This window comes from Cebus imitator, unplaced genomic scaffold, assembly GCF_001604975.1.
Source record: "Cebus imitator isolate Cc_AM_T3 unplaced genomic scaffold, Cebus_imitator-1.0 Scaffold261, whole genome shotgun sequence".
NCBI classification, from domain to species: Eukaryota; Metazoa; Chordata; class Mammalia; order Primates; family Cebidae; genus Cebus; species Cebus imitator.
The window spans coordinates 2,956,850-2,969,962 of NW_016107576.1; the positions used below are offsets into that span (position 1 = coordinate 2,956,850).

Here is a 13,113-nt window from a genome sequence, read left to right on the forward strand (position 1 = left end):
TCAAGACTAAAATAAAAAATCTGAGAGTTATCCTTGAGTCATCGCTTTTCCTCACACATCACACCAAATCAAGTCCTATTAGCACTACCTGCAAAATAAATTCAAAATCAGTTCCTCACCTTTTCCATTGTATAACTGTAGCCCAAGTCACCATGACTTCTCCTATGAACTATTAAAATAGTTTCCTAACTGATTTTCCTGACTCAGCTCTTGGCCCTCTACCACTTTTTCTTCACAAGGTTATTACCCTGAACCACAAATCAAGGTATATCATTCTCCTTCTTAAGACCCCTTTAATGTCTTCCCATTTTGCTTAAAGTAAAATTCAGCTCCTTTCCATGACTTTCAAAGCTCTGTATGATCTAGCTTCTGCTTATCTTTCTGTCTTCACCTACCTCCTGCATTGTATTTCAGCCACACTAGCCATCACTATTGCCCTCAAATATGAAAGCTCCTTTTTCTCTCAGAGACATTATACTTGCTGTTTTTCTGCCTATTACATCCTTTCCCTAGATATTCGCACTGGTAACTCCTCATCATTCAAGCCTCAAATTAAATGTCACCTGGCCAGAAATCTGGGGAGGGTGTGAACGCAGTGTGCAGACTCCACAGGTAGGAAGGCACAAAAGCCCTGCTTGCTTTCACACATGGGAGGCTAGTAACCTGGGGTAAGTTCTCAACCCTGCTCTCCCACTGCCTGAAAACAGACTTGGTACTGTTTGTAGGGGTGGGGGTCATGATGGGAATGAGACCAGCCTTCTGGGATGCTTGGGAGCTGGGTGAACCCTGTGACTGCTGGCTTTTCCCCACTTCTCTGACAACCTGCGTGACACAGAAGAGGTAGCCATAATCCTCCTGGAAACATCATTGTATTGACCTGAGAACCACAAACCCATTCCCCACAGCATCCACAGCAAGAGCTGCTCAAGGACAGTCTGAGCTCAGACACACCTAGCCCTGCACCCACCCGATGGTCCTTCCCTATTCACCCTATGGCTGAAGACATCAGCATTCTAAGAAGCCAGTATCTTCCTAATACCAAAATCAGAAAAGAACATAACCAAAAATGGAAACTACAGATCAATATCCCTGATGAACATAGATGCAAAAATCCTTAACAAAATACTAGCTAACTGAATCCAACAACATATCAAAAAGATAATCCACCATGATCAAGTGAGTTTCATACCAGGGATGAAGAAATGGTTTAACATATGCAAGTCAATAAATGTGATACACCACATAAACAAGATTAAAAACAAAAATCACACGATCATCTCAATAGACACAAAAAAAGCATTTGACAAAATCCAGCATCTCTTTATGATTAAAACTCTCAGCAAAATCAGCATACAAGGGACATATCTCAATGTAATAAAAACCATCTATGACAAACCCACGGCCAGTATATAGCTGAATGGGGAAAAGTTGAAATCATTCACTCTGAAAACTGGAACAAGATAAGGATGTCCACTCTCACCACTTCTATTCAACATGGAGGTATTAGCCAGAGCAATCAGACAAGAGAAATAAATAAAAGACATCCAAATCAGTAAAGAGGAAGTCAAACAGTTGCTGTTTGCTGATGATATGATTGTAAACCTAGAAAACCCTAAAGACTCCTCCAAAATGCTCTTAGAACTGATATAAGAATTCAGCAAACTTTCAGGATACAAAGTTAATCTACACAAATCAGTAGCTCTCCTATACATCAACAGTGACCAAGCTGAGAATCAAATCACAAACTCAACTCCTTTTACAATAGCTTCAAAAAAATAAAATAAAATAAAATACTTAGGAATATACCTAACCAAGGAAGTGAAACACCTCTACCAGTAAAAATACAAAAACACTGCTGAAAGAAATCATAAATGATGCAAACAAATGGAAACACATGCCCTGCTCATGGATGGGTAGAATGAATACTGTGAAGATAACCATACTGCCAAAATCAATCTACAAATTTAATGCAATTCCCAGCAAAAGATCACCATCATTTTTCACAGAACTGGAAAATGCAATCCTGAAATTCACATGGAACAAAAAAGAGCTCACATAGCCAAAGCAAAACTAAACAAAAAGAACAAATCTGAAGCATCACATTATCTGATTTCAAACTATACTGTAAGACCATAGTCACCAAAACAGCATGGTACTCTTATAAAAATAGGCACATAGACCAATGGAACAGAATAAAGAACCCAGAAATAAACCCAAATACCTACAGTCAACTGATCTTCAACAAAGCAAACAAAAAGATAATGTAGGGATAGGACACCCTATTCAGCAAATGGTGCTGGGATAACTGGCAAGCCAAATGTAGGAGAATGAAACTGGATCCTCTTCTCTCACCTTATACAAAAATCAACTCAAGATGAATCAAGGACTTAAATCTAAGACCTGAAACTATAAAAATTCTAGAAGGTTACATCAGAAAACCCCTCTAGACATTGGCTTAGGCAAGGATTTCATGACAAAGAACCCAAAAGCAAATACAATGAAAACAAATATAAATAGCAGGGACTTAAACTAAAGAGCTTTTTCAACACAAAAGGAACAGTCAGCAGAGTAAACAGACAACCCACAGAGTGAGAGAAAAATTCACCATCTATACATCTGACAAAGGACTAATATCTAGAACCTACAATGAACTCAAACAAACTAGCAAGAAAAAAACAATCCCATCAAATAGTGTGCTAAGGAGCATGAATAGACAATTCTCAAAAGAAGATATACAAATGACCAACAAACATATGCAAAACTGCTCAACATCACTAACGATCAGGGAGATGCAAGTCAAAACCAAAATATGATACCACCTTACTCCTGCAAGAATAGCTATAATCAAAAATCAAAAAATAATAGATGTGGGCATGGATGCGATGAAAAGGGAACAGTTCTACACTGCTGGTGGAATGTAAACTAGTACAACCATTAGTACTAGTTTTGTAAACTAGTACAAAGCAATGTGAAGATTCCTTTGAAAACTAACAGTAGAAGTATCATTGGCCAGGCATGGTGGCTTATGCCTATAATCCCAGCACTTTGGGAAGCCGAGGCAGGCGGATCATCTGAGGTCAGGAGTTCAAGACCAACCTGGCCAACATGGTAAACCCCCATCTCTACTAAAAATACAAAAATTAGCTGGGCATGGCGGCAGACACCTGTAATCCCAGCTACTCAGGAGGCTGAGGCAGGAGATTCACTTAAAATTGGGAGGCAGAGGTTGCAGTGAGCTGATATCATGCCATTTCACTCCAGTTTGGGTAACAGAGCAAAACTCCATCTTAAAAAAAAAAAAAAGAACTACCATTTTATCCAGTGATCCCAATACTGAGTACCCAGAGGAAAAGAAGTCATTATATGAAAAAGATACTTGCACACGTTTACAGCAGCACAATTCACAATTGCAAAAATGTGGAACCAACCAAAATGCCCATCAATCAATGAGTGGGTAAAGGAAATATGGTATAGATGTATGATGTAACACAACTCAACCATAGGAAGGAAGGAATTAATGGCATTGGCAGCCACCTAGATGGGATTGAAGACTATTATTCAAAGTGAAGTAACTCAGGAATAGAAAACCAAACAAGGTATGTTCCCACTCGTAAGTGGGAGCTAAGCTATGAGGATGCAAAGGCATAAGAATGACACAATGAACTTTGGGGACTCAGGGGAAAGGGTGGGAAGAGGGTGAGGGATAAAAGACTACAAGTTGGGCTCAGCGTATACTGTTCAAGTAATGGGTACACCTAAATCTCACAAATCACCACTAAATAACTTACTCATGTAACCAAATACCACCTACTCCACAAAAACCCATGGAAATAAAATTTTTTTAAAAAAAAAAAGAAAAATTATTTCCCAACTTTTGGCTTCCTAGCACTGTGTTTGTAACTCTCTTCTAGAATTTTCTCTTACTTTATCTTCTATTTTAATCTTTTGTATTCTAATCTAATCTATGCAACAAATCCTCAAGTTCTTTGGAGGCAGTGACTGTGTTTTACTCATTTCAGTACTCTCTAAAGAGCAGACCACTGGGTCTGGAACCTAGAAGCACTCACATATTTTTTCATATGAATTATAAAGAATAAGAAAAAGCAAAGAATAAACTTGTTGAGGGTTATGTACCGGCACTTATAATGGGTGCTTTCCCACATGTTATTTCATTTAACCTTCACAACATTTCTTCTAGATAGCTATTACTGTCCTCATATAACAGTTAATGAAATTGAGATTGATAGGTTACACTCCAAAAAAAATCTCTTCCTTCCAAAGAAGAGTTTACAATCTAATAGGAGGTATACTATGTATATTAATAATAACAAATGCAATACAGGTAGTACATAAATATACTGGTTCAAACAAGTTCAAAGGAAGTAAGATTACGTGTAGTGCGAATGATTTGGGAAGATTTTACAGAAAGGCCACACCTAAACTGAATCAATATGGATAGGATACTGTCAAGATAGATGGAGATAATCAAGAGCATTTTTAAAAGGCTATAGTTTCATTCGGACAGTTTTTCCTCTAATCTCAGGCAAGCTCAGGCAAGTTCATTCCCCAATTAAACACTGGAAGACTATATTGAAAAGTTTTATTTAAAAAAAGCAATGAAAACATAGAATTTAATTGGCAAAAATTTATAGCAAGTTTTTTATTCATAATATAAAATGCTTAATATTAATAGATAATATGTCTTGAGTACTTAATAGGTGTCAGAAATCTTTTATGGAGTATTTTCCATGTATTATCTCATTTAATTCTTCCAACATCCCATAATTAGTCTGATATCACAGAAAAGAAATTAGGCCTAAAAAAGAGCCACACAACTCTTACAAAGAATAACTTGATTGTTGAGTGACCAAGGCAAGAATCAGGTTTACATGTATCTGACTGCAGAGCCAGCTAACAATGCTATGAGTAGAACTTTCCCAAGCTAAGGAAGATTTGTGTTCAATCCAAAAAAGAAAGCTTAATTGGAGCATATTAAGTATCAGTTATCCACATATGAAGAACATTCAGTGCTATTTCAAGTCTGAAATAAATATACAAGTAGTTATTGCAAAAGATAAAAATAAAATTCCCCTTAGCTGTTCTCAACCACTGTGCTTTTATTACTCCCAGGAAGAATAAATATATACCCTTAATATGCTGTCACTCCTACTCAATTCCCTTTATCCTTTTTTAATCTACTTTTTCCTGGTTCCTTTAATTTCAGTTCCTCATCCCTCCAGATTATACTTCTTAATAAACAAATCCCAGGATTTACATCTCTAATACTATTTGATGGTAATGATAAAAGCTTCAATTAAGCTTTCAATGATGATCTCCCACTGCTATGATGGCAACTACACAATCTAAAAGAATTATTCAATTCATTGAATACTTACTGACTCAGCTCTCTTGGAAAGTATGATAAATGTGTTCAGCATAATCCCCTTTGATACTTAACAACTAAATCTTTAGAGTGAGTAAGATAAGGAAGTTCGCTAAGATATTTCAGTAATTTACTATGCTATCTTTATGCAAATATTTTGGTCTTAATGCAAATTCCTGAGTTAAGAGATATATAAATACCATTTGTACATTTCCAAAAGGTTTATTGTACCATGTGCAAAAATGGTGTTCGGTCTGAAGGTGATTCTCTTCCTATCTTTGCTTCTCTTTCCTGTTTTGAAAAGCTCTCGGGTAACTTTAAATAACAACGGATATGATGGCATTGTCATTGCAATTAATCCCAGTGTACCAGAAGATGAAAAACTCATTCAAAACATAAAGGTAAGAGAAATATTTATTATCCACATATTTTTATTTCAATAAGTATTTTCAACTCATGGTGCCTTGTTAAATACATTCATAGAGTGATAACTTTCCAAAATTGCTTCAACAGTAGTTATCATTTATATAGTATTTCTCTAAACTGTAAGATTAATACCTGCTTAGTTTAAATATGTTTTTATTACATGTTAATACTATTGGTCATTTCCCAATGAATCATTAAAAGGCTGACCTAATATTTTTTCAACTAGTTAAGCTAACAGAAAGACATTACAGCAAGTAGAAAATTATTGTCAAATTTTATTTTTATAAAGTTGCTTTTATAACGTTCAGCTAAATAGTCTACACTTAAGCCCTAGAGTTTTATCCTACACATTTTTTTCAGTTTTTCATACTTGTTCAAACTCTGGAAAAGTAAAAAATAATATCTATCTTATTTTAAATAAGATATGATACATTTTAAATTAATACACCTTCATTATTTGCATTTTCAGTATAATAAAAAACACTTTGTACATATCACTCTAATATATACTATCTTCTTTGGTCCTCCCAATATCTCTACGGGAATTCAAAAACAAGAATTATTACCCTTGTATAAATGAAGTGATTTGTACAATCTCACAATAAGTGGCGAAACTGGGACCTGAAGCCAATGAGACCTATGTATTTCTATTTTCATTTCTACTTGGTAAAATTTCGCCTTTTATGAACACACTCCATCAGAGAAGATAACTCAAAATAAATCTAGCAAAATTTTTTTTCAGTTAACATCAATTATAATAATCTACCAAACTTTAAACTCTCAATTTCTTTAAACAATCAGAAACACCTCTGTTTGATTAAATAAACAACTTTACAATCTTTGTTATTAATATTAACAGGTTCCCAGTCTTAATCACTTTGACATCTCACCCAGCACCCTCATTTCTATCTCCAACCCATCATGCTGAATGCAGGCCTGGATAGGTAAAACATTTTAAAAGATAGTTTTTAAGCATGTGAAAATAAGAAGTTTACAGACTGCAGAGATACAGAAAAAAATTCAAGCTGTTTTCAGTTAGTTTTCCCAAAATGTTTGAGGAAAGGAGGCTTAGATTTGCTTCATCTAGTTATATATATACTTTTATGTTCATTTCACTGTGAAATTATTACCACAAGGTATTTTAAATTTTGTCAGGCAATGGTAACTGAAGCTTCTACTTATCTGTTTTATGCTACCAAACGAAGAGCTTATTTCAGGAATGTAAGCATTTTAATTCCAATGACCTGGAAATCAAAGCCTGAGTACTTAATGCCAAAACAAGAATCATATGACCAGGTAGGCTATTTCATCTAACTCCTAAACTGCTTCTTTCCTCCTGTGCTTTTAAAAACTCAGTATTTGTAATTCTTTATTGATTACTAATCACTAATTTAGTAATTAAATTAGTAATACAAGTTTTCTTAATGTATATGAATAGAAGTCCTTGTTTCTAAAATCTCTTGTTTCTGTTCCTCTTGAAATTTGTTTTTGTTTGTTCTTTTGCTTTCTAGGCAGATGTCATAGTTGCTGATCCTTACCTGAAATATGGAGATGATCCCTATACACTTCAATATGGACAATGTGGAGAAAAAGGACAATATATACATTTTACTCCAAACTTCTTGTTGAATAATAATTTGCCTATCTATGGGCCTCGAGGTAGAGATATCTGTGATGTGCTTCTGTTCTTATTTACACTGGTGAAAAAAAGAACACTATGTTTAATGGTATTTTAAACAATTTTTAAAGAAGCCAGGCACAGTGGCTGACACTTATCCCAGCAACTCAGGAGACTGAGGTAGGAGGATCACTTGAGCTCAGGAGTTAGAGACCAGCCTGGACAAGAGTAGAGTCCCCAGTCTCTAAAAAGCTAAAAGTAAATTTTAAAAACTATCCAGGCATTGTAGCTCATACCTGTAGTCCCAGCTACTTAAGAGGTTGATGCAGAGATTGCTTGAGGCTAGAAGCTGAGGCTGCAGTGAGCTATGATCAAGCCGCTGTATTCCAACCTGGGCAACAGAGCAAGAACAAGATCCCATCATTTAAGAAAACAAAATTAAGAAGAGAAAAATAGGTACTAAATAATATCTTTACTTGAAAATATGCTAGTTACGTTCTTAATTATATCTCTGTGTGTGTAGGGTGTGTGTGTGTGTGTGTGTGTGTGTGTGTGTGTGTAAACAAAATGAGTCATTTATTGGCACTAACTTATTTCAACTTTTTTGACCTAATAAAAGGCATCAATGTCTGGAGTACCTTGACTCAATTAGGTTGGGGAGAGGTTAAAGAGAAATATAAGAAAATTGTCTTAAAATATTGTAATATAAATTTACAAATGGCAGTATTTCTCACAGGCAGAGTATTTGTCCATGAGTGGGCCCATCTCCGGTGGGGAATATTTGATGAGTATAATGAGGACCGGCCATTCTATATTTCCAGAAGAAACACCATTGAAGCAACAAGGTATCATTATATTGAACAAATCTGTTTTCAAAATTTTTTACTTATGTTTCATTAATTTTCTATGCTAGGCAAACAAAGGCTATCTCAGGTAACTACCTGAGAATGTTTATGCAGTTCATTGCAATATCCAACCTGCCCCATCATGTATGTCTCCAATTAATTCTAGAGATTCTACCTTGGCATCAAGATCAATCAGAAACAGAAAATAATTTCAGTATTCACAGGGACCATGCTAAAACATGTTATGGGCAGAGGAGAAAGGAAAAAGCTGTAGGCTAAACCCTAAGATATCTGAAAATAGGTGTTCAACCCTACCCACTCTTGTTTCACTTGATTCATCACTTTTTAAGATAAATCTGTTTCACTGAAATCAGTTAAGCTGCTAGAGCTTCTTTGTAAATATAATATTATACTTTTCATTTAATCTTGATCTTAAAGAAAAGAAAGTACTTTTCATAAAGACATGGTAGTAAATAGATTTTCAAAAAAATATAATTCTAGGTGCTACAGGCACTATTATGAATAGATGAGATATTTAAAGTTAGTTAAAAATATCAAGCACATGGAATATTTAAAGAATATTGAAGAACAACGGAAGTTAATGTAATAGGAAATAAGAAGTCTTTGAGATTAAAAAAAAAATGTATTCAAGGAAAGAGGGGTATTGGAAAAAATGCCCCTCGTCTCCACTGTGTTGTTCGTTTGATCTCTGCTGAGCTGCCTGGAGTTCTTCACACAGACTGGGTTTCTCTCAGTGTAGGGCACTCATTTCTCTCAACCTCATCCCACACAACTCCTCCCTTACTCAAATAATGCCTGTTCATCCTTTAAGACTCAGTTTAAATATTTCTTACTTAACCATCTTTCCTCTCCCTTCATTTGGGTTTAAATTCCCTTAAGAGTGCTCTCACAGCATATGTGGGCTTCTCTCACACTTCTGTCACTGCGCAGCAATTGTCTATACAATTTTATTTTCCCCATTAGACTTTAAAATTCTTAAGAACTGCACATTTTTTTAATCCTCTGGTCTTTGACCTGGCATAAAGTAAAACCTAAACAAAGAAGGTATCAAATAACAAATTTTTTATAAATTCATGAAAAATAAATGTTTCCTTATAATCAGTCAAAAAATAGATAATTAGTAAAAACAAGCACCTAAAACATTTATTGAGCTCCTACTGTGTGTCAGGCACTTTCAGGCAGTGGAGTCTCATCATACGTAAGTTTAATTTTTAGGCTTACTCAAGAACTAACCCTCTGGGAAGACATGACTCACCATGTCCCTAAATCCTTGCAATACAAACTCATTAAAATGGATTAATGTTATGAAGTTTAATATTAACACAAAATGGGAGGATATTGTGCATATAACCAGAACCTTTTAGAATCCTTTCCCTCTATTCTGGCCCTCTTTCCCTGCCAGGAACTTGACATATTTTACTGCAAAGACCAAATGGTTTGAATGCACAAGCCTTTCCATGCAGGGTTCATTTTCATTTGTTCCACCAGTTTAATGAAGTAGTTCTCAAAATATAAATTACAAAATGCTATAAACACAAAACAGTGAATACCACATATGGAAATTGAAGAGGGTTTTAAGCATAATATTGACTTTCCCTTCCCTATTAATAAGAAATTCTGCTGTACCTTTTAACTCACCTAATCTTTACAACATCCCTATGATTAGGAATTATCATCTTTAGCTCAAAGTCACAAGGATAATAGATTTATTGATCACAATGACCAATCAATGTTTAATAAATATGAACTGACATTGTTTCTATTGAAATTGATGAAAAATTGAGATAGAATATTGTGCCTGTTATTGTCAAGATGTAATGTTTGGTACATGATCTATGGCAGTTGTCACCGAAGGAAAGATTTTAGAATATTGGTCTTCATTCATGATTTGCCATGAACTTTCATATATATATACATACACCCACACATAGATATATATACATAGATTTTATACACACACATATATATATATATGCATATATATAATCTAATTCTTTCTTTGTAGATGTTCCACTCATATTACTGGTGCTAACGTGGTTCGAAACTGCAAGAAGAGCAGCTGCATAACACGACCATGCAGACGTGACTCAAAGACGGGGCTGTATGAAGCAAATTGTACATTTATCCCAAACAGATCCCAGACTGCCAAGGACTCCATTATGTTTATGCAAAATCTTGAGTCTGTAAGTACCTTTTTTTCCCCAATCTCTCGAAGGAATCCTTAAGAAAAAAAAATTAATTAGAGAAGTTGGATTTTCTAATGTGAAATTATGTGTATAAAGGTAGGAAATTACTCAGGCAATTAATTAGAGGTCATTTTATCCAGCATGTATCTGGTTGTCTCTGGAAATTACCCTATCTTTTCTTATTAGCCTATTTCTTTTGTTCAAATGTAGCACTGTATCCCTCTAGTTGGAGTCACACAAATTTTTAGAACACATCTCTTCCCTCACTGACTTCTGTAGACTTCTGTATAGAGTTACAACCTTACTTTTAATTCCTTTTCTAAGTATTAGCAATACTACTTTTATAAAGTAATTTATAATGCAGCTTTGAAAAGGATTGACATTTTAGATTTTCTATTACCTTCACACTAACGCATACCAAGCTATTGCAAACTGATATTGTGAAAACACATAAGGCTCTTTCTCTGCTGAACGGACTTAAAAAAAATCATAATTACCAATGTGTCTAACCAATTAAATAATAACACACCACAAAAAAATTGAAAACTAATGTTTGACCTGAAATATCTGATTTAAATATAAAAAGCTTAGTGCATAAGAATAGGTACCTTGGAGTCAGATAGACCTCACATTGAAACCCAGCCTGTTATTTTAAAGCTGTGTCCACTGTGGGAAAACTGCTAAATCTGAGATGTAGTTCTCTTATCTTTTATATGGGAAGCATAATTCCAACTTCACATAGTTATTCATGTTAGGTTTACAAGAGTTAACTTAAAGTATTATCATAGCATTTAGCACAAGTTGAAAATACACTTTAAATTTTTAATTTTTAAAATGCATTAAATATTTGAAAAGTAACCAGTTGTTTCTTCCCCTGAATAGGCCTAATATTAATTAATACAAACATATTGTACTTACCTAATAAACATTTCCAAACATATAAAAATATTTTAAAATGTGGAATATATGAAAGTTATCAAAAACAAAAAACAAAGTACACTACCTCTAAATAGTGAGACTAATTTATTTCAAAGAAGCAAATTTTCACACACCATATTTTCAAAGGTATATGCCATATACTTTACAAACCTCTGCTACAGAAGTATTTGTTGGCAGTGATTGGTATTTTCATATACGAATATCAAAATGCTTCTATAGGCAGAGGTTTGTAAAGGCCTATTATCTCTGATAAAATTTAAAATTCCTTTGGACCCTTGGGCATTCATGATAAAAGACTTGACTACATTTGTCACGTGAGTCAAGAACATTCCCTTTAATCTATGGAATCTGGAGCAACAAAGGCTAGCCAAAGAGTGATGCATACAAATAGATATTAAATCATGTGACACAAGAGGAGAATGGGAACACTGTATGTACTGCCTGATCCATACCAGAAATTCCAAAAGCATTTGACTATCAGGACATAACTCACGCTGCCAATTGGGACATAAATAATAATGAAGAAGATTATGGAGCTGAAATATGGAGGGCAACTAATTATATAAGACATGGCCCAGAGATAAAATGGTTATATTTCCAGAATAACACTAATTTTCTAAATATCACAACATAAATATATTGCATAGTATCTGTACTGAGGGCATAAATTCAGAGCTAGGAAAGATACGATCTGATATGTTGAATAGTCAACTCCACGATTTTGTTTCCTTATTATTTATTATTCTTACTTTATGCCTAGTATTTAGTACATCAGAGGCTGGAAACACAGATATAATTAAAGATGACTGTTCTTGAGGAACTCAGTTTAGTGAGAAAGCGATATGATAAAATAAATATATAATATTAAGTAGGAAGACATACAGAGATATGAACCAAGATGTTATGAAACAGCAACCATTGTCAAGTGGAGGTCAGAATACAGTTTTGAAACAGTAAGTTTTGAGCTAGCATTTGAGAAAAGTGAGTATGTATTTGCCAAAGCAAGAAGGGGAAGAGTATTCTATACGAATAAACAGATTTACAAAAGCAAAGAGTGGAGTAAGGCGGGGATGCTGTGCATGATCGTGGAAGTTCAGCATTGCCTAAATTGTTTGCATCATGGTCATTCAAGATTTTAACATTTATTAGAAGAATTTTCTGGCAGATAACAGTAAAAGAACTTGAGATAGTGATACTTTTTTCTGATTTGCACAAAATTACCATTTGGGTTAGCAAAGGCTCTAATCAAAATTTCTGGCATATTCTAAGGATATAAAGAAATCCAGCATGGTAGAAGCAAAGAATACATGGTGAGTATGAAGCAGGAAATGAGGTTGAAACAAAAAATGGGGACATACAGAGCTAAGGTGTTTGAGTTTTATCTTCTCAGTTTTAGACTGGTGATGTTACAAGTTTAATTATTTCAGGAAGGTAATTCTACTAATTGTGAAGGATGAGATAGAGTGAGACATTTGTGGAGGCAAGGGAGAGCAGTTGGAGGCCATGGCAATAGATAGGTAAGAGGCCCAAATAAAGGCACAGTGGTATGGGAAAGAGAAACCAGGTTTGATATGCATTTCATATCAGCAAGACTTGGTTATGAATAACTGCTTTGATTGCAAACTACATTTTTCTCCCATCCAATATAATCCCATTTGGGAAATGTATCAGCCATATTAGAAACAAAAAAAAAAA

General features: G+C 34.5%; 1 protein-coding gene across 1 annotated transcript in view; it reads left to right on the top strand.

The window, feature by feature from the left end:
• The first annotated feature begins 5,625 nt into the window (after positions 1-5,625).
• Positions 5,626-13,113, top strand: part of LOC108283500 (calcium-activated chloride channel regulator 1-like) — a 44,625-nt gene continuing 37,137 nt past the window's right edge. Inside the window, exons 1-5 of the mRNA XM_017499863.1 lie at positions 5,626-5,784; positions 6,965-7,105; positions 7,321-7,468; positions 8,164-8,272; positions 10,299-10,476. Coding sequence (XP_017355352.1) covers positions 5,626-5,784; positions 6,965-7,105; positions 7,321-7,468; positions 8,164-8,272; positions 10,299-10,476 — 735 coding nt within the window. The remainder of the gene's footprint in view (positions 5,785-6,964; positions 7,106-7,320; positions 7,469-8,163; positions 8,273-10,298; positions 10,477-13,113) is intronic.